General features: G+C 33.2%; 1 protein-coding gene across 1 annotated transcript; it reads right to left on the reverse strand.

Moving 5' to 3' along the window:
* Positions 1–2,937: 2,937 nt before the first annotated feature.
* LOC149540173 (jasmonate-induced oxygenase 2-like) lies at positions 2,938–5,819 on the reverse strand. Its single transcript, XM_089799495.1, has 3 exons — positions 5,265–5,819; positions 3,647–3,971; positions 2,938–3,461 (listed from the first exon to the last, which is right to left on the reverse strand). Exons 1-3 carry the CDS (start codon positions 5,768–5,770, stop codon positions 3,174–3,176), a joined length of 1,119 nt encoding a protein of 372 aa, XP_089655621.1. The 5' UTR covers positions 5,771–5,819; the 3' UTR covers positions 2,938–3,173.
* Between the last annotated feature and the right edge of the window lie 19,512 nt (positions 5,820–25,331).

Consider the following 25,331-nt stretch of genomic DNA (forward strand, 5'->3'; position numbering starts at 1 on the left):
AATTATTAGAGAAGTGGTAGATAAGATAGAATATGGACAAGGTAAGAGAAATCAGGTAGATAAAGAAGGTAAATAGAAGAAATTTTCTTGAGTAGGGAGAAGTGTTAGAGAGAGAGGGGGGAGGACTATAAAAGAGATTAATTAGGTGGATATAGATGTGTATGTATAATAAATAGAGATGGAGAAGATGTGGTGAAAAGAGGGAGTGGGAAAAAAAGTGAGTGGAAGATAAAGAGATAGAGTGAGTAATTATAGGTGGTAGATAAGATATAATGGGGCAAGGTGGTAGATAAGATATAATGAGGTAGATAAAGGAGATAAATAAGGGGAAAATATGGAGAGAGAGAGAGAGAGAGAGTGGGGGGGGGGGGGGGGGGGGGGACTGTATATGAGAGAATTAGGGGGATATAGATGTGTACATATAATAGATATAGATGGGAAAGATATAGTAATAGGTGGGAGAAAGAGAAAGAGTGAATAGAAGGTAAAGAGATAGACTAAGTGACTATAGGTGGTAGATAAGACATAACGGGTACAAGGTGAGAGACATGAGGTAGATAAATAAGATAAATAGGGGAAAATTATGGTGAGGGAAGAGATTTGATTAATTATTAGAGAAGTGGTAGATAAGATAGAATGGGGACAAGGTAAGAGAAATGAGGTAGATAAAGAAGGTAAATAGAAGAGACTATGTTAAGAGTAGGGAGAAGTGTTGGAGAGAGAGAGGGGAGGACTATAAAAGAGATTAATTAGGGGGATATAGATGTGTATGTGTAACAATAGAGATGAGGAAGATGTGGTGAAAAGAGGGAGTGAGAAAAAAAGTGAGTGGAAGATAAAGAGATAGAGTGAGTAATTATAGGTGGTAGATACGATATAATGGGGACAAGGTGGTAGATAAGATATAATGAGGTAGACAAAGGAGATAAATAAGGGGAAAATATGGTGAGAGTAGGGAGCTGATTAATTATTAGAGAAGTGGTAGATAATATAGAATGGGAACAAGGTGAGAGACATGGGGTAGATAAATAAGGTAAATAGGGAGAAAATATGGTGAGAGTATTGAGAACATAAAGTTTTAGAGAGGGGGGGAGGAGGACTATAAAAATATATTAATTAGGGGGAAATAGATATGTATGTATAACAGATAGAGATGGGGAAGATGTGATGAAAAGAGGGAGTGAGATAAAGAGTGAGAGGAAGATAAGGAGAGACAATGAGTAATTATAGGGCATAGATAAGATAGTATTGGGACAAGGTGAGAGATATGAGGTAGATAAATAAGGTAAATATGGGAAAAATATTGTGTGTGTGTGTGTGTGTGTGTGTGTGTGAGAGAGAGAGAGAGAGAGAGAGAGAGAGAGAGAGAGAGAGAGAGAGAGAGAGAGAGAGAGAGAGAGAGAGAGATGGATGTATGTATAGGAGATAGATATGGGGAAGATATGGTGATAGGAGGGAGCGAGAAAAAGAGTGAGTGGAAGATAAAGAGATAGACAGAGTAATTATAGGTGGTAGATAAGAGATAATAGGTAGAAGGTGACAGACATGAGATAGATAAAGAAGATAAATAGGGGTAAATATGGGGGGGAGAGAGAGAGAGAGAGAGACATGAGATAAAGATATAATGTTAGTATTAGGAAGAGATATTATGAAGGAATGAAAAGGGACAAAATAAGAAAGGGAAATTAAGAGGGGTTAGAGGGTTTCATATGAAATGGATCTTAAAAAGGTACAAATTTAGGGATAAAAATAGATACAAATGGTGGTGGAGGAAGAGAGAGGTGATGCAGGAAAAGAAAGATAATAATTAGAAAATTTAATATATGTGTGTGTGTGTGTATAATGTAGGAAAAGAAAGATAATAATTAGAAAATTGAATATATATGTGTGTGTGTGTGTACACACACACACACACACACATATTAGAGAGAGAGAGAGAGAGAGAGAGAGAGAGAGAGTACATTGAAAGATAGAGGCAAAACTAAACCAAACTAAACTCTAATCACAAATTAACCTTAAATACAATTTAATGTTAAACCTTTCATTAATTCATTACATAATAACCCTAGCCAAAAGTGAACCCTATTAGTGATTAAATGTTGACCCAAAGTGAATCATAACCTTAAACCTAATAAACCTATAAATGATAATGAATCCTAAACATAATACTAAATCAACTAAAAATCATATCCTTAACACTAAACTAATTTTAACCCTAACTCTAAGTCTCAATAAACTAAAACTCTAAACCTACTCACAAGCCTTGACATTTTTTAGTATTAAACTAAACAACTACAACCCCAAACCTACATTAAATTAAACCTATTTGTCAAATTCAAAAATTTGTCTTTTACATAATAGAATTATACAAGTTCATATTATAAAATTTATGTAGTAATATAATATTAATTAATAAATATTAGAATCCTATTCATTAACATCCCCTCTGGATGCTACTAGCTATATACATATTATATATTTATATAATATATATAGAGAAATTCGAGATATATCGAGGCTTTAATTTACACAAAACAAATACTCATATTAAAAAATTAAAGCCTGGATATCTCTCGGCTTTCTCTATATATATTATATAAATATATTATATGTATATAGCTAGTAATAATAAATAATTGAATTCAAAATGACAAATTGAGTTGTCATTTAATTTAGTGTAGGGCTTACTTGCCCATCAAGAGAACAGATAATTGTTTACTGTCTATACTTGAGATACAATCCTATTGGTTGATGTCATTGATGTGGGGAGAGTGAGAGATGGTGTAGAAGTAGATAGCTTATATTAAGTTTAATCATCTATATGAATTATAGAATTTATTTTATTTCTATGTCATGCTACACATTACCAAAAATAGACTAAAATGTGACACAACTTGTAACCACACATTATGATGAAGCAAATAGATATAAAATGTATATTTTAAAAATATAGATATCAAACTTCGATATATATTAAAAATTAACAATAAAAATTGAAGAGAAGAGCGACATTGTAAATTCACTGCAAACATGTAAGCTTTCAGTAGATTCTCAATTACAATTCAAACTTAAACTAACCACTAGATGTCACTCATGGTAATTTTATCAGACTTAAACTAACCATTACATGTCGCTCATGGTAATTTTATCTTTAAGATTGAAGTCTATGAGCTTTAAGCCTGCAACAAGTATGATTGGACATACTTCTTTCCCTCTGCACCGTTCGTGTAGAAAGCACGTACATGGTTCTTAAAAGTTATAGTGGGATACTTGGCTTTTCCCTTGATTTCTTCTCCATTCTGGGTAACTTCATCAGTCATCCTTTTCTCCAAGAGTTTTGGGGCAGGTTTAATGATGGCATTTGCATCAGCATCACAAAAAACTGGAACTGATACCCTTGGTTTATCCTTATCAGCCACAACCCTATGTTCAATACTCTTGTATTTCCCATTACTAATAATCTGCATCACTCCACAGAAAACATCATCACTACCCTATGTTAGAATTTAATGGGCATATAATATAATTTAAAAAGATAAAATATTAGACTTATAAAAAGTTATACATCTAATTCAATGTCAAAGTTATTTTCATTGTGCAATACAAATATATGCAGATTAAATTTTTTAAATTCTTCTCTTCTTACCTCTACTTGATCAGCTACATTGACTAATAAGGCTCCAGGTGCTGCTACAACAGAAATCCACTTATCATTCTTTCTAATCTGAAGGGCTCTAGAGCCTGTTTCTTGCAGAAGCAATGTGACCATGCCAAGGTCAGAATGTGCATAAAAGCCTGCTGTGAGTTCTGGCTCAGGGCAAGGAGGATAGTAGTTGATGAACATATTTTGATTAGGCTGCACTGTCACTGTTTCCAAATAATTTTGAGCAAGTCCCAAGTTTAAAGAGAATGCTCCCAATAAACATTTTGCCAATTTTAAGGTTTCCTCGCTAAAATTGTGTATAACCTCTCTATATAACAAAAAAAATAACATTAAATAATTATTGTATAATCAAATAAAACATAATTCTTGTACTGAAAAATTACATTTGTATGACAGTATTAATTCATTAATAAAGAGTTTTTTTATGAAAAAATGTGACAACTCTATTATTATTAAAGATAGGTTAGCAAAAACAGTCATCGGTAAATATTATATATTGAGGCTAAAATTAATCTTACAAAAAGAAAGTCATTGACTATTTAGTGGGTTTAGCTTTAGAATATTTGAAAAAAAAAAAACAAGTAAATTATGTGAGTCATAAGTAATTTTAATTTAATTATAAGTAAAATAAATACTTAGCACAACATTTTTAAACAAAAGATGCTTTCATGTGCAATAAGATAAGTAGATGACATATATTATAATTTTTGATAAATTTTATTTTTAAAATTTTTTATATATCATTAAGATTCATCTATAATTATTTGTATATTAAACTCAATAATAAATAGATTTGAAAAATATGTTAAAAATTAACATAATATTCAACCTACATAATCATAAATATAATAATGATAATTGCATTTCTAAATTTAAAAAAATTAAATAAAAGAATAATGAAAATTTAATATAGTTTGTGGGAAATAAATGAAGTCATTCTTATTAGTTTTTTCTCTTTGTCTAGTATTTTTATTCTTTCATTTTTGTAAATCTGAAAGAAGATGTGTATAATGAAGAATTTTAAGAAAGCTATTGACATAAAGGTGGTAGGAAATAAAGGGATCAATAAAGAAGAGGTTTTTCTCTAGAAAGATCAACCAAGGGGTTTCTAATAGAAATCGAGTTTGAATTGTAGGGACTCCAAATAGAAAATTAAGATTATAGTATAATAAATGATATAAGCTTTCTAAGATCCATAATATAGAAATGATCATGTTGAATTTTTGTATAATTATTTTGATAGCAATCTTCTTGATCCAAAATGTAATACAAAAACTATATGCAATCTAATCTAAAAACATAATCATTTATATTAAATTATGACGAATTGTTGTCCTTTCCTCTTAAGTTTAATTATTGATATTCTTTTTATTTTATTTTATTTCTAGTGAATAAAACAAATCAAAAGATCTTAACACATTCTACAAATTCAAAATTGAAAACAATTAATATACCCTTCATAATGGTAAAAAAAACAAGTCCTTTTAGTCATGTGTTTTGAGAATTATGTATGATGACAGTAATATGAGATTACCCAACAAACAAAAAGAAAGAAAATCACAAAAGTTTGAAACTAACCCATGTCTTAAAAAAATGTTACCTGAAATCAGAAATACTAGAGGGCCAATAAGCATAATCTCTTCTGGAATGAGGCTGCAGAAAGAGAAAGATGTAGTCCCTCCAATCTCTAGTTGCACCTTCTCTTGCAATATACTTACTCCCATACCCTTGGGTGATCAAACCAGGCAAGGCAGCATAACCTTGTTTCTCTTCCACACTCAGATCAGAGAAAGCCTTGCTCACATTCATCATGGCCTCCATGAGATCCTCTGGAATCCCATGATTCACAATCTGAAAGAAACCCCACTCCTCACATGCATCAGCCAGCTCCTTCAACACTTTTTCTCTCTCAACCCTCCCCTCACAGCAATTGATTAGGCCTTGCAAGTCTATCACAGGGACTTGGTCTTCTACTCTCTCACTTGGAGTGGGAAATATGCAACGCTCCTCTGGAGGCCTGATAAACTTCTCAGGGATGCGTGTGATCCCTTTCTCAACCAATATCTCCACTGCATCAATTTTGGGCTTAACATCTGTACTTGCCATTTCTTAACACACATAAATTCCTACTATCTGCGCAGATCTCCTATATCTTAGAATGATTATACCCATATCTCTATATATATATATTCATGGACGCCCAGAAAATATTATTGATTTTGTCTAATCTTAGCTGTAAGTTGCAATCGAATATGTTGAAGTGAGTGGGAGAGACAGGGAGAATCAATCCACCACGAAAGCTGGCCGATATCTGATGAGATCCAAAACGGGAATGCTTTTTTGAAAGCTATCGGTTGCTGACAGGTTTGAGTAGCGTCTTTGGCAAAGAAATTTATAGGGGACATCTGTTTTATAATATTTTGTTTCCTTGAGTTTAGATTTTCCAATTTTATAAAAAGGGAAGGCATCTAGATTATGTTTTTATAATTGTTCACTTGATTTTATTTATTGGAAATTCATTAAATAATTATTTAGGAAAAAGATGCACTAGTTGATCACGTTTATTAGTCCCTGCCTTTTAAAAGGCAGAGACTATTGTTTTCACTTGAATTATAAACAATTAAAAGTGCTTTGAAACTTCCAAAATATTAATATATCCTATGCTCATAGTATTTAAGATCTTGAATTTTGATATTTATTGAAATTTATGTATTTTTCCTATTGGTCAGCTGGTTTTTTCCAGTAGTTTAATTAGATTTCTAAATTAAAAATAGGGACTAAAAAGTGAGCAATGGCCAGCTGTAAAGGTTTTATTAATGTCCCATAGGACAGTTGCCTGGCTTTGCATGCTTCAATATTAAGGTATTCAATGCGACATTAAGTTTCTTCTCCAAAACATATATGAAACTGTCGAATCCAAGTATGATTGTTCTATTTGGCTGTCCATTTCTAAATCTTATTCTGTCAGAAACTTGCAACATGATATAGCCTCGCACATTGATTTAACCAATGAGATTGTCAAGGCTCAAGTGAACAGAGAGGGGTTGTGTTGATTCATAGGTGTCTCAAAAGGAAAACCTCTCTTATTGTGTTGGATGACCTATGGGAGCTGTCCACAGAAGGTAATTTCTTGACTCAACTTGGTCTACCAGATGATAAAGATTGTAAAATTGTCGTTACTACAAGAAATAATAAGCAGGTTGCTCAAATTCAAAATGCTCGTATTTACGAGATGAGATTTTTTCCATATGAAGATAGTTGGGAGTTACTTTGTTCCTACACATTTTTAAATTGCGAAGTAAATAGAGCTTGACAGCAGCTGGAACAAGAGGGTCGGAAGATTGTAAAGCAGTGTGGGAATTTACCTCTAGCTATCAAAACAATAGCGGCATCCCTGGCCAACACACGAATCCTTAGCAAATGGGTGTTAATGTTGTGGAGGCCATGAGGTAGCTGCTACATTGTCGGTTCGAATTACCGCGAGTGCTACGGCCTAGCCAGAGTAGCTCCAGCCTGCCCGTTGCAGAGGATGTTGGCCACCCTGCTTCTCTTGGGTGCGCTGCTAGCTGCTTGTTTTAGGGAATAAGAAGGTGTTGTATAATGGGGTTGGGCTAAATGCTGATGATGCCCTAGGGTTGAAATGGAGAAGTACTTGTAGCATTTGTGTGCATATTGAATAGGATGCAGGGTTGCATTCTTTAATTTTTATGTGCACTCTGAATTAAATGCATCTAGGGCTTCTTAAACTGTTGGATTTCCACAATTCCTATCAACAGTTTCAAATTAGTTAGATTTTCACAATTCATATTAATAGTTTCAACTAGATTTCCACAATTCATATGACCGGTTTCAAATTAATTAGATTTCAAACAATCCGTATCATATTGGGCTTGATTATGTAAAGTTTTTAATCGTCCATGAGCAAATAATATGCCCAATTTAAAATTTTTATATGCATACTTCGAATTTAATGCGTTTAGGCCTTACTAAAACTGTTGCAATTTTTATTGCACTTTTGAGTATAATGCATCTGGGCCGTATTAAAACTGCTGCAGAAATTGTTGCTCAGAGTAGTTGGGAACAATGCTCATGTAATCTCGGACTTATATTTTTCCTGATATCATATATAAAGAGATGTTAAGGGCAATCTCTGTTTTTTGGTTTGGGAAATGTATGCAAATGGGTTCATTTCACTGCCCTATGAAATTTGCATTCCAATGCAATACCCTATTTTATGTTCTTTTTTTGAGTTCCATAAAAAAGCTCAAATTTGTGTTTGATTTTTTGGAGTTTCCCTTGAGGATTGGATTTTTTCTGCACCTTAAGCCGTGTTTTGCATACCTTTCCTTCTTTTTTGAGGATGAAGAGATTAAAGCAGAGTATTTGATAAATCTGTGGATAGCGGAAGGATTTGTCCCAGCACGAGAGGAGTAGTGGGATACGGGTTGGGTTTTGTTAGATCAACTCGCCTAGCTTTGTTTGCTTCAAGTATTTGTGATTCACATAGGTGATATGCGTGGGTGACATTCTTTGTGTAAGTATTGTAAAATGCATGACCTATTGTATGAAACAACTTTCTGTTCATCACTGCACTTTAAATGAACTATTAAATTGAAGTGCTTTCAGCATTATCGCATCTTAGCTAATTGAATCTTTTCTGGCTGTTTGTTAAATGTTTGGATATGCATAATCCATTTGGAAAAACACTTTGCATGTATGTACCTTTTATATATAAATTGACTTTTTGTAGATATAGATTGAAGTGTTTTTCCCATTATGAGGTGCAATTAATATGGATATTTTTGGGACTTGATTTAAATGCTTGGTAAATACTGTATATACACGCTGTAGTGGGTGTCTCCTATATTTATGCTGAGCATTCAAGTGTCTCCCAATTATTTGATGATTCTAATTCTTCTCCCTGTAATACAAATTGATGGGATTCTAGATAAGGCTCTTGACTTTGATATCTTCGTCAACATATACAGATTTTCTGCGAAAACAATCATAAATGCAATGTAAAGTTAGTTAATAGCCAATCAGGACACCAATTTTCAAGTATATGGGTAATGTACCCTCATGGTAGTAGATGATATACACACCTCGCCTTTGTTCTATGAAGGAGAAGGTCAATCCACTTAAATGTTTCAATGTTGACATATATCAATAGTATTTTCAAGCCATTTCGATCTCTCTACAACATCCCTGATATGACTTTCTACATTTTAGTGCAAATAATGGTCTTATGGACCAATCATCCATTCTATCTTTTATGAGGCAGTTCACAACAACTGCAGAAATATCAAGATAAAAAAAAGAGGCGGCACAAGTAACTAGAGCATCACAACAGTGATGCCTCCATATACATTCCTCTATCTATGGACACCTTTGAAGTACCCTCTTCACCATCAAGCACTAGCCCTCCTGTTTCACCCTTCTCATGTTGGTAAGGCTTTGCGAGATTATAGTTGTACCTATTTGGGGAAACAAGAAGTTAAAAGGAAGTTACAACTGTATATTTTGTAATTTCTCAATATTTTACCTATACCCTACGTTGATCCTCAAATCATTAGTGAACTGGAGAATATCAAAGAAGAAAATCCTTAATTACAACTATTGAACAATCTTTGAACTTCACATTTTTAATGATATCTCATTTTCATTGTATTTCTGAATTTAAATTGTGGTGTGAAACAAAGGGTTTCCAAAGAAGATTGTGCAATTGCCTCCTAAAAGATTAACGGCTATAAAAACTTGCAATTTCTGGAGGCAAATTACTAGTACAAGTTATTACAAGGGTCAAGGGACTAAAATAATAAATTATTAGACTTCAAGGTCAACAATAATGCATTGCATCTAATCATTAATGCAGATTCCTGTTGCTACAAATCTGAATCAAAGCTGCAGAAATGGACAGGTAAACTTGTGGTGATTGTGTTATTGTTAGGTTGTGAGTCTAGTTTTTTTCCTGAATGTGGCATCAAAATTGTTCTAGAAAGATGTCTTGTCTTCCATGGAAACTATTTTAGATCTTTGGTGGAAACTATTTTAGAACTTTAATAACAAAGTATGAGAGTTTTATATCTTTGAAGTGAGCCATTTAGAAGGCCAGGAAATTGACTCAGAACCATCCAGCAATTAGAATTTGTTTTAGCATAAATCCAAATGTAGATACAGTGCAGGTAAAATTTTTTAAGGGAAAGAAACAATGCATTCCACGTCCATGAGACAACTTCACAGACACATATATTAAAGGCAATTATTATGATTGCATTGATATGCACTCAAAATTCTTTGCTTCTCCTTTCCATGAATTAGTCTGTGTTTTTTTCTCACTAATTGATTCCATGGATATGTAGAAGGCTTATTAAAACTTAATCATTTATACTAACTAAATCTAATAATTTATCTCTCTCTTCTTCTTGTTGCAATAGGCAGGGACTCTAGCTCCCACTGAGCTCTTGTTTCATTTGTTTCGATTTTCTGTTTATTTGTTTTTGACAAAGAGAAGACATCTAGTTATGCTTTTATTAATGTTCTTGAAAGTCTATTTAAAATTATTGAAGTTAAAAATTCAGTAGTTGTTTGTTGGATTAATTGTTTTTATTAAAAATAAGAAGGTATTTCTCTCATGTTTAGATATTATTAAGTTTATTAATTGAAAGTTCATTAAAAATTATCTAGGGAAATGATCTAGTAGTTGAGTAGCTTCCAATAATTGCTATTGCACATTTGGCTTAACTAATTTTATGAAAAATCAAAATGCTTCTCCCTCATGTTTCAATTATTTATTATAGTGCTTGTTGTAATAATGCCAATATACTTATTGTTGTGAGCATAAAGTAGTTGGTGTTGATAATGACTACCAATAGTTTAAAAAATGCATTCCTTAGATTAAATAAAAAACTAAACATGTGATGCCACATCAGTACACCAATACAATAAGTTGGCCTCCTTTAGGGGTCTTTTTAGACATCTTGACAAAGGGCATGCTAATGTGGTATAATTTTTTATGATGTGGCTTGGAGACCCTAATCAAGTAGAGGAATTTCAATGTAAGAAGTTGTAAACATTTTTTATTGATTTGAAATTTCCACATTGAATTATTCTAAAAAATACAAAGTTAGGCCCCTTAGTTACTAGGTCATCTGCTTAGTAGACTATTGGCTTTCATTGGTAATAGTTAGATATAGATCATGGAATAATATAAACTTATCTTTAGGATCTCAATTAAGAATCAATATACTCAAATTCAATTCTAGTTGGTAGATATTGCTTGATATCACATGGTCTTTCTCTCTCAGCTCTAATATATTATGTTGATTTGTTACACATTGTAATACATTGCAGCTATTCTTAACCCTTATATTATGCTTTTAATATTATTATCTTCAAGGAGTAATTATGGATTGTGATATTTCTATTACTACAACTAATATTGCTAGTGAAGATGATGTTGATGATGAACAAGGTTAGTTAACTAACGCTTGAAAGAAATGTAGGAGAATTAGATTAGTTGTTATTTTTTCATTAATGTCAAGCCTACCAAACTAAAGGATGTTAGTAAGTCAATAATTTGGATATTTATTTATGTAAGTTGCCAAATTATTTGAAGGATGTGATGTTGAGAAAAGAAAAGGTTGGTAAAAGTTAGAAGATGGAATGAAGAAATATTTGAAGTGTATGATCTTATATGAGAAATTGATGAACTAGTCTTTGATAATGTAATATTGGTTTTCTTGTTTTACATGATTTGATGAAGAGTGAGAAATATGCACAAGTCAGATTTATTGGTCAGTGATAAAAGATCAAAGTCGTAAAGTGAAAAGATGAGGAATAAGAGTGTGCTACCAAGCTAGTAATGGTGGCTTGTAACAAAAGATATTGTTTGGTGGAAGTGTACCAATCATAAGTTTGAGAATAATTTTTTTAAGTGTTATTAATAAAGAAAGTATTGCCAAGAAAGATAGTGTAACTAATTGAACAATTTTAACCAGGGAGATGAGGTTATTTAGTAAAGGACGAGCACAGGTTAGTGAAGGAGAAATGTTTTGATTAAATCAATTATGGGATGACATCGAGTATGAATTTGGATTCTCAAGAATATTCTAAGGAAGATTAGAAGTTTATTACTAAAATCTACAGATGAAATTAGTTAAGTAAGATCAAATGGAAGAGATTCACAAAAAGACTCAATGATACAAGAAAATCTCAAGTCCCAAGGTGAATTACAACTAGCATGATGCATAAAATGATTTTCCTAGCATTAGATACATTGAATGTAAAATGAGATGTAATTGAACGATTGAGAGGGATTTAAGGAAAGCCTAATGAAGGAAATTAAGCTATAAAAAATTGCCTATATAAAGGATGAATCAAGAAAGTTAAAGTTGTTGTTGATTGTTGGTGATTGAGGAGAATAGAGGCTAAGAAAAGTGTGAAGGAAAGAGTTGAATGAATTCTTTGTTAATGAGCCAAGTTAAGAAGAGTGTGAAGATGAGTATTGAGTACAAAGGAGATATGAATAGGAAAAGGTAGTTTTTATTTCATAGATCATTTCATTGCTAGTTTCCAATCATTATAGAAAGAAATCTCTTAATTGAGTGGTTTTAATAGTCCTTTTTGTAAATCTTTAGTAAGGTGTCATTCTAATGAATCTATTAAGTCCTTTAATAATACCACTCATCTTAGAGTGACAAGATCTAGCTCTGATCTTTGGTGAAAATCCCCTAATAGGGTCACCTTTAGTAAATGTGTTTGTAACCTTTGACTAGGTTTTCTCTTCACCAATCTCACTTCAGAAGAGTGATTTTATTTGTGGGTGACAATTCCCACAGTGGTTTTTATCCAAACTGGCTTTCCACATTAAATAATATTGTTAAAGTGTTTATGAGTGTTTGCATGTGCTTTACCATTTTCATATATAAATTGTTGTTAGTTGGTTAAATGCTTTACAGAGATAACTGTTGATAAGTTTAAAGGGTAAAAATTGTTATAAAGGACCTATAATAACTAATTCACCCCCCTCTCAGTAATCCAACAATTTCATTTTCATTAATATAATTATTTATTAGGAGAATACATTGTAGTGCAATGATAAGTTGTGAGCATCTTATTTGGGAGGTTTTGGGTTCAAGTCTTCTAAAGCCCTATGTAGATTATATTTTGAAAGGTATAAAATTTTATTGGTAGCAATAATGCATGATTATTGAGACACTTATGCTTAAGTATCAAATTATTTGTGCAAAATTTTTAGTTGTTAAAAAATGGTTAGCCAAGAAAAAAAAATCTATGTGCGATGACACTTTGAGATTATATGTTTTGACCATTGTTTTCATAAACATCCCTTAGACATTTATCATCATTTCTTACAAAATAACACAATTACAATAAATAGCTAAATCACATAAAATCATAATAATTTTTTTTTATAAAAATCTAATTCACCATTTAGAATCTTAGGATGTGAAAGTCAACTATAACAATTATTGGCATCATTCCCCCTCTTCCCTACATGTGCATGCACACACCCACACACCCACACACACACATACATATACATACATACATACATAAACACACACACACACACACACACACACACACACACATGTATGTCTATATGTATTTATGTATGCATGTATACATACATACATATGTGTGTGTGTCTATATATATGCATGTATGTATGTATGTATTTATGTATGTATGTATACATACATACATACACACATACATGTGTGTGTGTGTGTGTGTGTGTGTGTGTGTGTGTCTGTGTTCATACTTGGGAACACTAGGGGGTGTATCAATGTTGCTAATACTTTAAACAATTTCACAATCAATTTGCATAAGTATCAAACATGCAAAATACATCTAAACTATGAAAAATTAATTCAAGCATCAACACCAACTATTAGAATTATTTAGAATAACTGAGAGAGGGGGGTAGGGGAGGGGGGGGTGAATCAGTTATTCAAGGTCCAATGTTTTCCAATAAAACTCTTTCTACAAATTCTTCATGGCACATAACTAAAATTATCATGCATGCAATTAAACATTAAACAACCATGAAAAGTAAACGTGCATCACACCATAACACTAAGGATTTGATAACCCAGAAACCCTCCAAGAATAAGAAGGTAAAACTGGAGTGGGGATGATACCCACAGAATAACTGTGCAATTGATTTCAACCACTTCTGATGGTCTGCCCTGTTAAAGGCTACAACACATTGTTAAATGTGACCTTGTTAAAGGATTTAAGAATATTCAACTTGGAATGTCACCCTGTTAAAGGATTTACATAGAGTTGTTAGGCTCACCCAAGTCCATGGGATTTTCAGTCACCTTCTCAAAAGAATCTTTCATCCCTCTCTAAGGATCTCCTATCCTCCTCCTCAAGATCTCTTTATCCTTCTCTTAAGGATCTCTTTATCCTTCTCCTGAGGATCTCTTTGTCCTTCTCCTGGGGATTTTCTATTCTTTTCCTGAGCCTTATCCACCTAGTTGTTAAGCTAACCTAGCAATGTGAGATTTCAATATCTAATACAATGGTAAGAAAGTATTAGAAGAGTTTTGACCTGATACAGATTGCAACTTCAACCTTGCAGATTTCAGATCACTTCTTTAGTTCTCTTCTTTTCTTGGCTTTCCTCCTTTGCAGTGTTGACAGCTTGTTCACCCTTCAAGATCTGTCTCCTTAAGTTCTTCCACTTGTTATGCCAATGCAATCTTCTGGTCACTTGATCAACTTAGAGTCTTGATGCTCTATTCTTACTCTTCTTGGCTTCTTACATTTATGACCAACTACCTCTCATGCATGTGCACTTGATCTCTAACCTGTAACTCCTTATAAAGAAGTTTTGTTCTTCATTTCCTACTCAAATCTTAATTTTCTCTTGAGAAAACGGTATTGTTTTTCCCTCTAAATTGTTTCTTTTGACAACTTCATGATAAATCCATTAGCATTTGCCAAAAATTTTTTTACATAGTGTTCTGTGCCACCATCATTCTCATCTTTTATCTAGTTCACAAAATTCTAGATAACTACCATGTCGTCTTAGATTTGGCGAATCTTTGACTTTTCAAAATAATGCAGCAACTCGGCATTATTGATTTACTGATGCTCGACACCTTCTGTATTACTCCGCTTTTATTTTTATTTACTGGTGCTCGACACTTGAAGAAATTCTATGAAAACGGCTCTTGAAATTCACTCAGTACTTCAATATCACTCAGCACTTGAAGACTTACTCGGCACCTATTATATTTTCTGCTACTCGGCACCTAATCTTCACTCGGGACCTAAAAACTGCTCGACACTTGATATTCACTCGAAATCGAAAGATCACTCAGCATACACTAAGTTGAGCTTGCTTGGCTTCAACTGAGAATTTTTTCGGCACTTAGTTAATCATTACATCATGTGTCTTAGTGTGTCCATCTTCTGTGTCTTAGAGTATGTCATCAATACACTATTTCATTAATGGCTTAGCTGATCCTTGTACTTCATTACATTATCATAACTTCAACCTTTTCTCTTAGGTACTCTAGTTACATCTTATTGATTGCCACCTCCTTGTCAATCAACCAATTAATAGTATTTGGATCACTAAAGCAATTGTCATTTCTGCAAGTGGCAAGTTTGACGTCAATGACAAAATAATGATTGAAAACATTCTTTACCAGTTCCATTATCCTTCATTCATGATCTTTTCAATCATTTCCAACAATCTCCCTCTTTGGCATTGATGGCAAACCAAATTGATCAAATGATTAAGATGATCAACTTAATTACCAAAAAAATTACATGCATTTCCTGCTTGGTATATAACTGATACAAACTAAATCCTTTGTTCTACTTCTCCTTCTGTACTACTGCATCCTTACTCTGTATTCCTGATCCTTCATCTATATCTCCATATATATCTCCCTCTTAATTTGTATTGATCTGATCAGTTTGTCATGTATCTCCCTCTTTGACATAAATGCCAAAGATGTAGCATCTTTAACATGCTAGATAGAGACTTTGCATCTTCATGTTTTTCTCCCTCTGTCACCATGCTTGTGACTGATCTGGAATTTCTACTCCCGTTGTCAACCTCTGCATCACACTTCTGATATTTCAATGATCTACTCCTGTTGATGCAGGGTAGCTTCTATGTTTCTTTAGTCTGCTTGAGTTAGGGGTATTACCCCCAACTTGCCTCTAAGATATTCATATGCATCCTTGGGCAATGGTTTAGTGAAGATATTTGTAGTTTGTTCCTTTGTGTGAATGTAGTCCATCTTCACTTGTTTGTCTTCCACCAATTCTCTAACATAGTGATACTTGATTGCAATATGCTTGGTTTTTGCATGCATTACTAGATTCTTGGATATGTTTATAGCACTTGTATGATCACAATACAATGTCATAGGTTTAGTTACCTCTTCTTTCATTCCTTTCAATAAATGTTTAAGCCACACAATATTTGTGCAATTGACTGCTACTACCACATATTCTACTTCTGCAGTGGACTGAGATGTGCATGTTTGCTTCTTACTAGTCCAAGTAACTAGCCTTTTTTCTAAGAATAATGCTCCTCCACTTGTGATTTTTATGTCATCAATGTTTCCTCCCCAATCTGTGTCTGTGTATGCATTGAGCTCAAACTTCTCATTCTTTTTGTATTATAGGCCAAAATCATCAGTTCCTTTGAGATACCTCATTATCCTCTTTACTGCCATGAGATGATTTTCTCTAGGATTGGCAGAGAATCTAGCCACTATTCCAACTACTAGTGCTATGTCTGGTCTGATATGTACAACATATTGTAGTTTTCTAATCATGAATCTATACATTGAATGATTGACTTTAGTGGATTTATCATTTTTAGATAGCTTATGTCCTATTGCCATTGATGTGCTGACTGGTTTGGAGTCTTCCAATCCAAACTTCTTGAGTATCTCCTTGATGTATTTTGATTGTGTCACAAATATACCATGTTTTATTTTATGTACTTGCAATCCTACAAAGAATTTGATTTCTTCAAACATAGACATTTCAAACTCATGTTTCATTTTGTCAGCAAAACTTTTGCATAGTACTTCCTTTACTCCAAAAACTATATCATCCACAAATATTTTAGATACAAGAATATCCTTAACTTTTTCTGATTTGATGTACATGTTGCTATTATCATTAGTTCTTTCAAATCCTATTTGCACCAAATACTTATGAAGTCTCTCATACCAAGCTCTAGGAGCTTTTTTTAATCCATATAGAGCCTTATGCAGTTTACATACCTTATTTTTGTTCTTTTCATGAACAAAACCTTTTGGTTGCTCTATGTAGACTTCCTCTTCAAGAATACCATTCAAAAATGCAAACTTTACATCCTTTTGATAGACCTTAAATCCTTTGAAGGCTGCACATGCCAGTAAGGTCCTTACTCCTTCCATTCTAGCAACTGGAGCAAAAGTTTCTCCATAATCCAGTCCTTCTTCTTGTGCATATCCTTTGCAAACTAATCTTGCCTTGTTTCTTGTGATTTTACCATTCTCATCTAACTTGTTTCTAAACACCCACTTGGTTCCAATCACATTCTTGTCAGCTGGTCTTGAGACTAAGGTCCATGTCTTGTTCTTCTCAATTTGTTCTATTTCTTCTTTCATAGCATTATACCAGTCATCATCTGTTATGGCTTCACTTACTGTTTTTGGTTCCATTTTTCTGAGCAGACATGTTTCATTTCTGAATCTATTCCTTGTCATTGGTCTTTCCTCTTTATTTCCAATAATTTGATCTGCAGGATGATTTCTTCTTACATACTTTGCCAATACTGGTTCTTTCCTTGTTTGCATATTGTCTCTTTTAGAATCTGAATCTTCATGCATATTTCCATCAGATATTTGTTCATTTTCTTCATGTTGGCTATTCTCAAAGTCTGAATGGACATTTTCTGTATTCTACTACTCGGCTTTTGAATGTGTCTATTGTTCAACATTCACTGTCTGTGACTCGGCAGATACTAGACTCTATTGCTGATTATCATTCTGGGTTGCAAGTTCTTCATAAAAGCATACAAAGGTCTTGTATTCCTCTATTTTCTTGGTGTTTTCAATACTTTGAACTTTTGCAAGCTTATCAAATTTCACATTTGTGCTTTCTACTACTTTGTTAGTGTTAACATTCAAGAACTTATAAGCTTTGCTTCTAGTAGAATAACCAAGAAATGTGCCTTCCTCACTCTTTGCATCAAACTTTCCATTTCTAGACTCTTTATATATATAGCATTTACATCCAAATATTTTGAAATGTTTTACATTAGGAGAATGCCCATACCATAATTCAAAAGGTGTTGCATTTGTACCTTTCTTGACTTGAACTCTATTGAGTGTGTAGGCTGCAGTAATTACAGCTTCTCTCCAGTACTTGAATGCAACATTTTTCTCCATCATTAAGGTTCGGGCACAGTCAATAACTGATCTATTCCTTCTCTCTGCTATACCATTCTGAGGTGGAGTCCTAGGTGCTGATTTATGTCTTTAGATTCCTCTTTCATTGTAGAACTCTTCAAATTCTCTTGATGTGAATTCACCTCCTCTATCAGATCTGAGAGATTTTAGGCTCTTTCCAGTTTCTTTCTCAACTCTAGCCAAGTACCATTTGAACATTTGGAATGCATCTAATTTTTGTTTTAGGAACATGATTGTCATCATCCTTGAATAGTCATCTACAAATAGCATTATGCATCTATCACCTTTGTAGCTTTGTACTTCTATAGGACCACACAAGTTAGTATGAACTAGCTCTAATACTTCATTAGAAGTATATGTCTTGCTTTTGAAAGTTGACTTGGTCATCTTCCCTAGTTGGCATTTTTTGCACATGATGTTATTAGGTTTCTTCAACTTTGGTAGTCCTCTGACTTTCTTCATTTTGTTAATGCTTATCAGATTGTCAAAATTTACATGACATAGCCTCTTATGCCATAACCATACATCATCAGTTTGAACAAAAAGACAAGAAGCATCTTCCATGTCAAGGTAAAACAAATTACTCCTAGTCTGATCACCTTTTCATATTAGACTTCCTTGAGAATCATAAATCTTAGCAATTTCTTTTTCAAATTCAACCTTACATCCTATGTTTCCTAACTCTAAGACACTTAACAAGTTATAATTCAGTCCTTCAACATAGTATGCATTATCACATGATATATTTTCAGTAAGCTTGATACTAGCTTTCCCTTTGATCTGACATGGTGCATTGTTACCAAATCTAACACTATTTCCTTCATATTGAGTAAAGGAAATGAACTTACTTTTGTCTCCAGTCATGTGATGAGAGCATCCACTATTTGTGATCCATCTATCTTTCTTGTTCATGCAGGTTACCAGGGTAGTTGCTTCTTCTTCATCTGATTCATCCTTCATAGCCACATAGACTACTTCATCATCATTTTCGTCAAAGTCTTCTTAAACAATGTAGCATCTTTTTCCTTTACCTTTGTAGTCCTTGTTTTCCTCTTTCTTGTTCTTGAAGTTGCCTCCATCCTTGTAATTTTTCTTTTGTGTGCATCTGGCTGCAATGTGACCAACTTCATTACAATTGAAACAAATGATTGGTAGCTTACCTTTGAATTTGCCTCTTCCTCTGTGAAATCTTCTTGCTAGTAATGCCTCCAATTGGTCTACAACATCTTCATCAGTGCTGCTGTCACTAGATACATACTTTTATTTTCCATTCTTTTTTTTTGTTTGCACCTCATCACTGTCTTTTATCGTCATCTTAGCTTTGAATGCAGATTCAAAGTTTTTTGGCTTGTAGTTGTCAAAGTTGGATAACTCAAAGGCAGCGAGTCTTCTAATTATTCCTTCAAATTTCACTGTGTTTCTTGGTACACACCTTAGCTCTTGGATGGCTAACACTCTTATAGCATAGATGGGAAGAAAAGTTCTGAAGTATTTACTGCATACTGTTTCTTCTGCTAACTATCCTCCTAGGTTTCTTATGACACTAACTACTTCCTTCATCCTTGCATGATATTGAGTAGCATTCTCTCCTTCTTCCATTTTCATATCATCAAATTTTCCTCTTAGGCTTTCTCTTTTGACTCTCTTGACATTGTCATCTCCTCCATAGATTCTTGATAATGTATTCCACATCTGATGTGATGTATCACATCCTTTGATGTCATCATACTCGGCATAGCTTAGTGCTGAAGCAATATCTAACATTGCTTGATTGTGCTCCTTTTTCTTACTCATATCATCTATAGTGAGGGATCCTACAAGGTCTACATGATCAACTGTGATTGAGGTCTGTGCATAGTCACCTATTGATTTGAGGTGTAGCTTCATCAAACTTTGCCATGCAACAAAGTTGTCTTTGTTTAGCTTGGGAACTTCTCTCTTGGACATCTTGATCTTCCTATTGCTAGTACCTTGAAACAAATCAGCAACTAGGCTCTGATACCAATTGTTAGAATTATTTAGAATAATTGAGATGGGGGGGGGGGAGTGAATCAGTTATTTAAGGTCCAATGATTTCCAATAAAACTCTTTCTACAAATCCTTAATGGCACATGACTGAAATTATCATACATACAGTTAAACATTAAAAAACCATGAAAAGTAAACGTGCATCAGACCATAACACTAAGGATTTGATAACCCGGAAACCCTGGGATGATACCCACAAAATAACTGCGCAATTGATTTCAAACACTTCTGATGGTCTGCCCTATTAAAGGCCTGCCCTGTTAAAGGCTACAACACATTGTTAAATGTGACCTTGTTAAATGATTTAAGAACATTCAGCTTGGAATGTCACCCTATTAAAGGACTTACATAGAGCTATTAGGCTCACCCAAGTCCATGAGATTTTCAGTTACCTTCTCAAAAGAATCTTTCATCCCTCTCTAAGGATCTCCTATCCTCCTCCTAAGGATCTCTTTATCCTTCTCTTAAGGATATCTTTATCCTTCTCCTAAGGATCTCTTTGTCCTTCTCCTGGGGATCTTCTATTCTTTTCTTGAGGCTTATCCACCTAGCTATTAAGCTAACCTAGCAATGTAGAATTTCAATATCTAATACAATGTTAAGAAAGTATTAGAAGAGTTTTGATCTGATATAGATTGCAAATTCAACCTTGCAGATTTTAGATCACTTCTTCACTTCTCTTCTTTGCTTGGCTTTCCTCCTTTGTAGTGCTGACAACTTGTTCACCCTTCAAGATTTGTCTCCTTGAGTTCTTCCACTCGTTATGCCAATGCAATCTTCTAGCCACTTGATCAACTCAGAGTCTTGATGATCTGTTCTTACTCTTCTTGGCTTCTTACACTTATGACCAACTCCCTCTCATGCATGCACACTTGATCTCTGACCTGTAACTCCTTATAAAGAAGTTATGTTCTTCATTTCCCACTCAAATCTTAATTTTCTCTTAAGAAAATGGTATTGTTTTTCCCTTCAAATTGTTTCTTCTTGAAACTTCATGATAACTCCTTTAGCATTCACCAAAAAAATGTCTTACATAGTGTTCTGTGCCACCAACTCATCATTCTTATATTTTATCTAGTTCACAAAATTCTAGGTAACTACCATGTTAGCTTAGATATGGCGAATCTTCAATTTTTCAAAATAATGCAGCAACTTAGCATCATTGATTTACCGATGCTCGACACCTTCTGTGTTACTCGACTTTTATTTTTATTTACTGGTGCTCAGCACCTAAAGAAATTTTGTGAAACTTGGCTCTTGAAATTCACTCAGCACTTCAATATCACTCGACACTTATATCTTGCTCGACACTTGAAGACTCACTCAACACCTATTATCTTTTCTACTACTTAGCACCTAATCTTCACTTGGCACCTGAAGATTGCTCGGCACTTGATATTCACTCGGCACCTGAAGATCACTCAACATACACTAAGTTGAGCTTGCTCGGCTTCAACTGAGAATTTTTTCGACACTTAGTTAATCCTTACATCATGTGTCTCAGTGTGTCCATCTTTTGTGTCTTAGAGTATGTCATCAATACACTATTTCATTAATGGCTTAGATGATCTTTGTACTTTATTAGATCATCATAACTTCAACCTTTTCTCTTAGGTACTCTAGTTACATCTTACTAATTGCCACCTCCTTGTCAATCAACCAATTAATAGTATTTGAATCATTAAAGAAATTGTCATTCCTGCAAGTAGCAAGTTTGACATCAATGGAAAAAAATGATTGAAAAGATTCTTTACTAGTTCCATTATCCTTCATTCATGATCTTTTCAATCATTTCCAACACAAACATCAACACATGAAACAATTTGGCACAAGTATTTTTCACTTGGAAAACACTTGGTTAGAGGAAAAAACCAAAGTGGGAATGTGATGAACAAAAAATCTTCAGTACTGCAATAATTAAATTTCCATGTTAGGAGATTTTTCATGCACCTGATTAAGAGTGTTGAGCCTTGTTAGAATATTTACAATAAAGATCCATTATATCTAGTGAGTTATGGGATTTAGAACTCCTATGAGTCACTTGATTAGAGGATTTCATACTATTGCACCTATATCATGATAGATCCTTTATGCTTTTGATCAATCTCTTTTTGAGACACATTGTACTGAAATGACACTTCAAAAACTTTGCATCATAACTCTTGCTATACACTGATTTATGATCACATTTATAATGTTATTTTTTATGGCAATGGAAAAAGACCAAATGTGTTTTCAATTATCAGTATCAAAATCAATTCAAATCTTAAGAGATAGAATTAATACCTTGAGTTATTCTAAGCCTTAATGTTTGGATTTTCACACTTTCCAACTTACTATACCTAACTCAATCACAAAGTGTACCGATTCATTGAATCTTCCCAAGTTAAGTCTTCTTGTCAACTAATATGCATTTTGCAACTTGTAATCCTTATGAGATCTTGAATTCATGTACATACCTAGTAGATTATTCTTCACAAAAATTTTCAAACATGTATTAACAACATATCCTATCATTCATAACTCATAACTCATAACTCAAAAAAACATTCATCACACATCCAAAATATTGAATCTAATTGTCTTTTCATTGTTTATCTTATACTTAACTATTTGAAATCTCTAATTAATCCTATTAATAGTATAGCCAATCTAACACTTGTAGATTACTTGGTTTGCAATAATGATAAAAAAAAGTACATGATGATCTACCAAAACTTTTATCTAACATTATCGTACATCATCCACTATGCCAACAATCTCCCACTTTTTCAATGATGGCAACACTTAGAGAAAATTTTACTAAGTCTCCAAAATTGAATTACTAACCCAAAATATGATTCACCTTCTTTCTTCATATCATACTAATGCATATCTCTCCCCTAAGACATACTAACTAGTAATCAAGTTTCCTATATACACAAAATAAATCTCTTAGTAACTACTCCCCTTTTAACAACAATGCCAAAGGTATAAATACCTTAGCAAAGTCTTAAAAGTTATTTTACTGGTAGGGGTTCAAAACCTATTGAATAATTCACCATAATATATCCTCAATGCCTGCAAATTAGATTCATGCATTTTGGTTTCTCAAGTTGTTGGTTGAAAAACCTATAAGTTTTTCTTACTCAATGCTTGATATTTCAACACAATTTGGCCAATGACTGAGATTGATTCTTTGTGATTAAATCCCCTTCTCTTCTGGATTTTGCAACCTAGGCAGGTACTTGAGTATAATAGATAACTCCACCAACTTCAATTAATAATAGACCTTATTGAATTAATCAATATTAGTGCCTTATTCCAAATGGGCAAAATAGAGTCATATTAGTACCAACTTGAAGATAATAAAAAACCTTCAGAGAAAACACCTACATATCATTAATCACCAGATAGAGAATTTTAACACAAAACCCTTGTTCAATTGTTTTTAACTTCAAACTAGGAAGACTAATTGAATAAAAAGAATAGTGCTTATGATTTTGGTTATCAAGAGATCATATCAAATTTAAATCAATCAATGATAATATGAATCAAAGAGGAGAATTTTTTGAATACTATTGAAGATTACTTTTCTTAATTTATGGAAAAAATTAGGTATTTGTATTAATTTCAAAAAGGGGTGTACAATTTAACCATGAATGGTTGCAATATCTACTCAAAATCTACATAGATTATATACTTTTGTGCTATGCCTTTTTTTTTCTAAAATCTATCTATATATATCCTAGGGTCTTGGTACCTTTTCTTATAGAAAATGAAGAGATGCAATAATAGCTCCAAACCCAAGTCATAAATAAGTAATTATAACTAGAATTTTTTTTTTACAATAAACAAAAATAAATATCTTCTTAATCATCATGGTAGAATTCCATGGAACATGTCCAACATGTCATTCAAGTAGGAATGCTCATCCAACTGGTTTATCCATTCTGCTAACATCTATTTGGTCTCAACCTTGTCTTCCTCCAACTCAAGCTAGTGGTAGTCACTCACATAACTAGAATAGTTTTTCCTTAGATATCATTCATACATGTACATGCTCTTGATGAAGTCAAATTAGTCTTCTTCCTTTGGGGAAAGATTTGGTTGTGTAACTAGTTTTGGCTCCTACCCTCTTGGGTCCTCTTGCACTAGTAAACCCAACTTTGCACCTGGAGAAGAAGTTAGATAATGTAATTTGAATTATTTATTTAAGATCTAACTTACAAAAGTTCCTTAAAAAAATAGTAGCATTTAATGAGCCATTGATTTAAAAATCCCATTGACAACACTCCACACATGTTTGGCTTGCGTTTGTACACCATTAATGTGTTTTCCAATTAAAACTTGTAAAATTTTCTTTGTACTTTTCAAGACATCCTAACAATGGTCATGTATCACATTTTTGTGTCCTTATCTAGCTTCTCCTTTAGAAACTTAGATGCACATCAATGTCATTGAAGTCTTTTCACCATTTTGATGCACATTCCAAACATTGTCTGCGATTTGGCAAAGAATTGCCATTTTGTAGGGTACTTTGATCAAGCCGTGTTGTGTATCCCTCCCAAAATTGTAGCTTCGCATAAATTATGTTAAATTCCTTCTAAAATAGAATTTTTTTTTCTTTACAGATCATCTCTTGACTATTCATTGCAATCTAACAAATTTTTGTCATTTTGAACCATCCTTGATTCAGTTCTTGTGAAGTTCTAAATTTTGGTGTTTTGTAGACCTCTCAAATGTGTCGTTCCAAAATGGAAAAAATCATTCATTTATGAAATTTTGGATAAAATTTTAGGGTTCCACCAGTGGCTCTTTCTGGGGATGCATATTACTCAGAAATATGGCAATAATTTGGCCATATTTGGGGGAAAACGATACAAAGAAGAAGAAGAAAAAGAGTTAAACAAATTGAAGCTACCTAGCAATACAAATAATAAGTATCTAGATTGAATTAGGAGAAGAAAGATTTAAGGAACTATGCATGCACAAGAAATTCTTGAATGCTTCCATAAGATATTTCCTATAGGACATAATAATTTTCTTGTGCCATGTTAGAAATAAAAAGGGGCCTAGCCAAAAGGCATCAAAATTTCCATCTTGCCTATATCCTAGTATTTACATTCCATTTGATCTCTTCTAATGAAGGGATTTTACCTATTTTTTATTTTCAATGTTATGCTCTAATGCTCATATTC

This window comes from Cupressus sempervirens, chromosome 9, assembly GCF_028749045.1.
Source record: "Cupressus sempervirens isolate cs-2001-9-10 chromosome 9, ASM2874904v1, whole genome shotgun sequence".
Classification (NCBI taxonomy): Eukaryota; Viridiplantae; Streptophyta; class Pinopsida; order Cupressales; family Cupressaceae; genus Cupressus; species Cupressus sempervirens.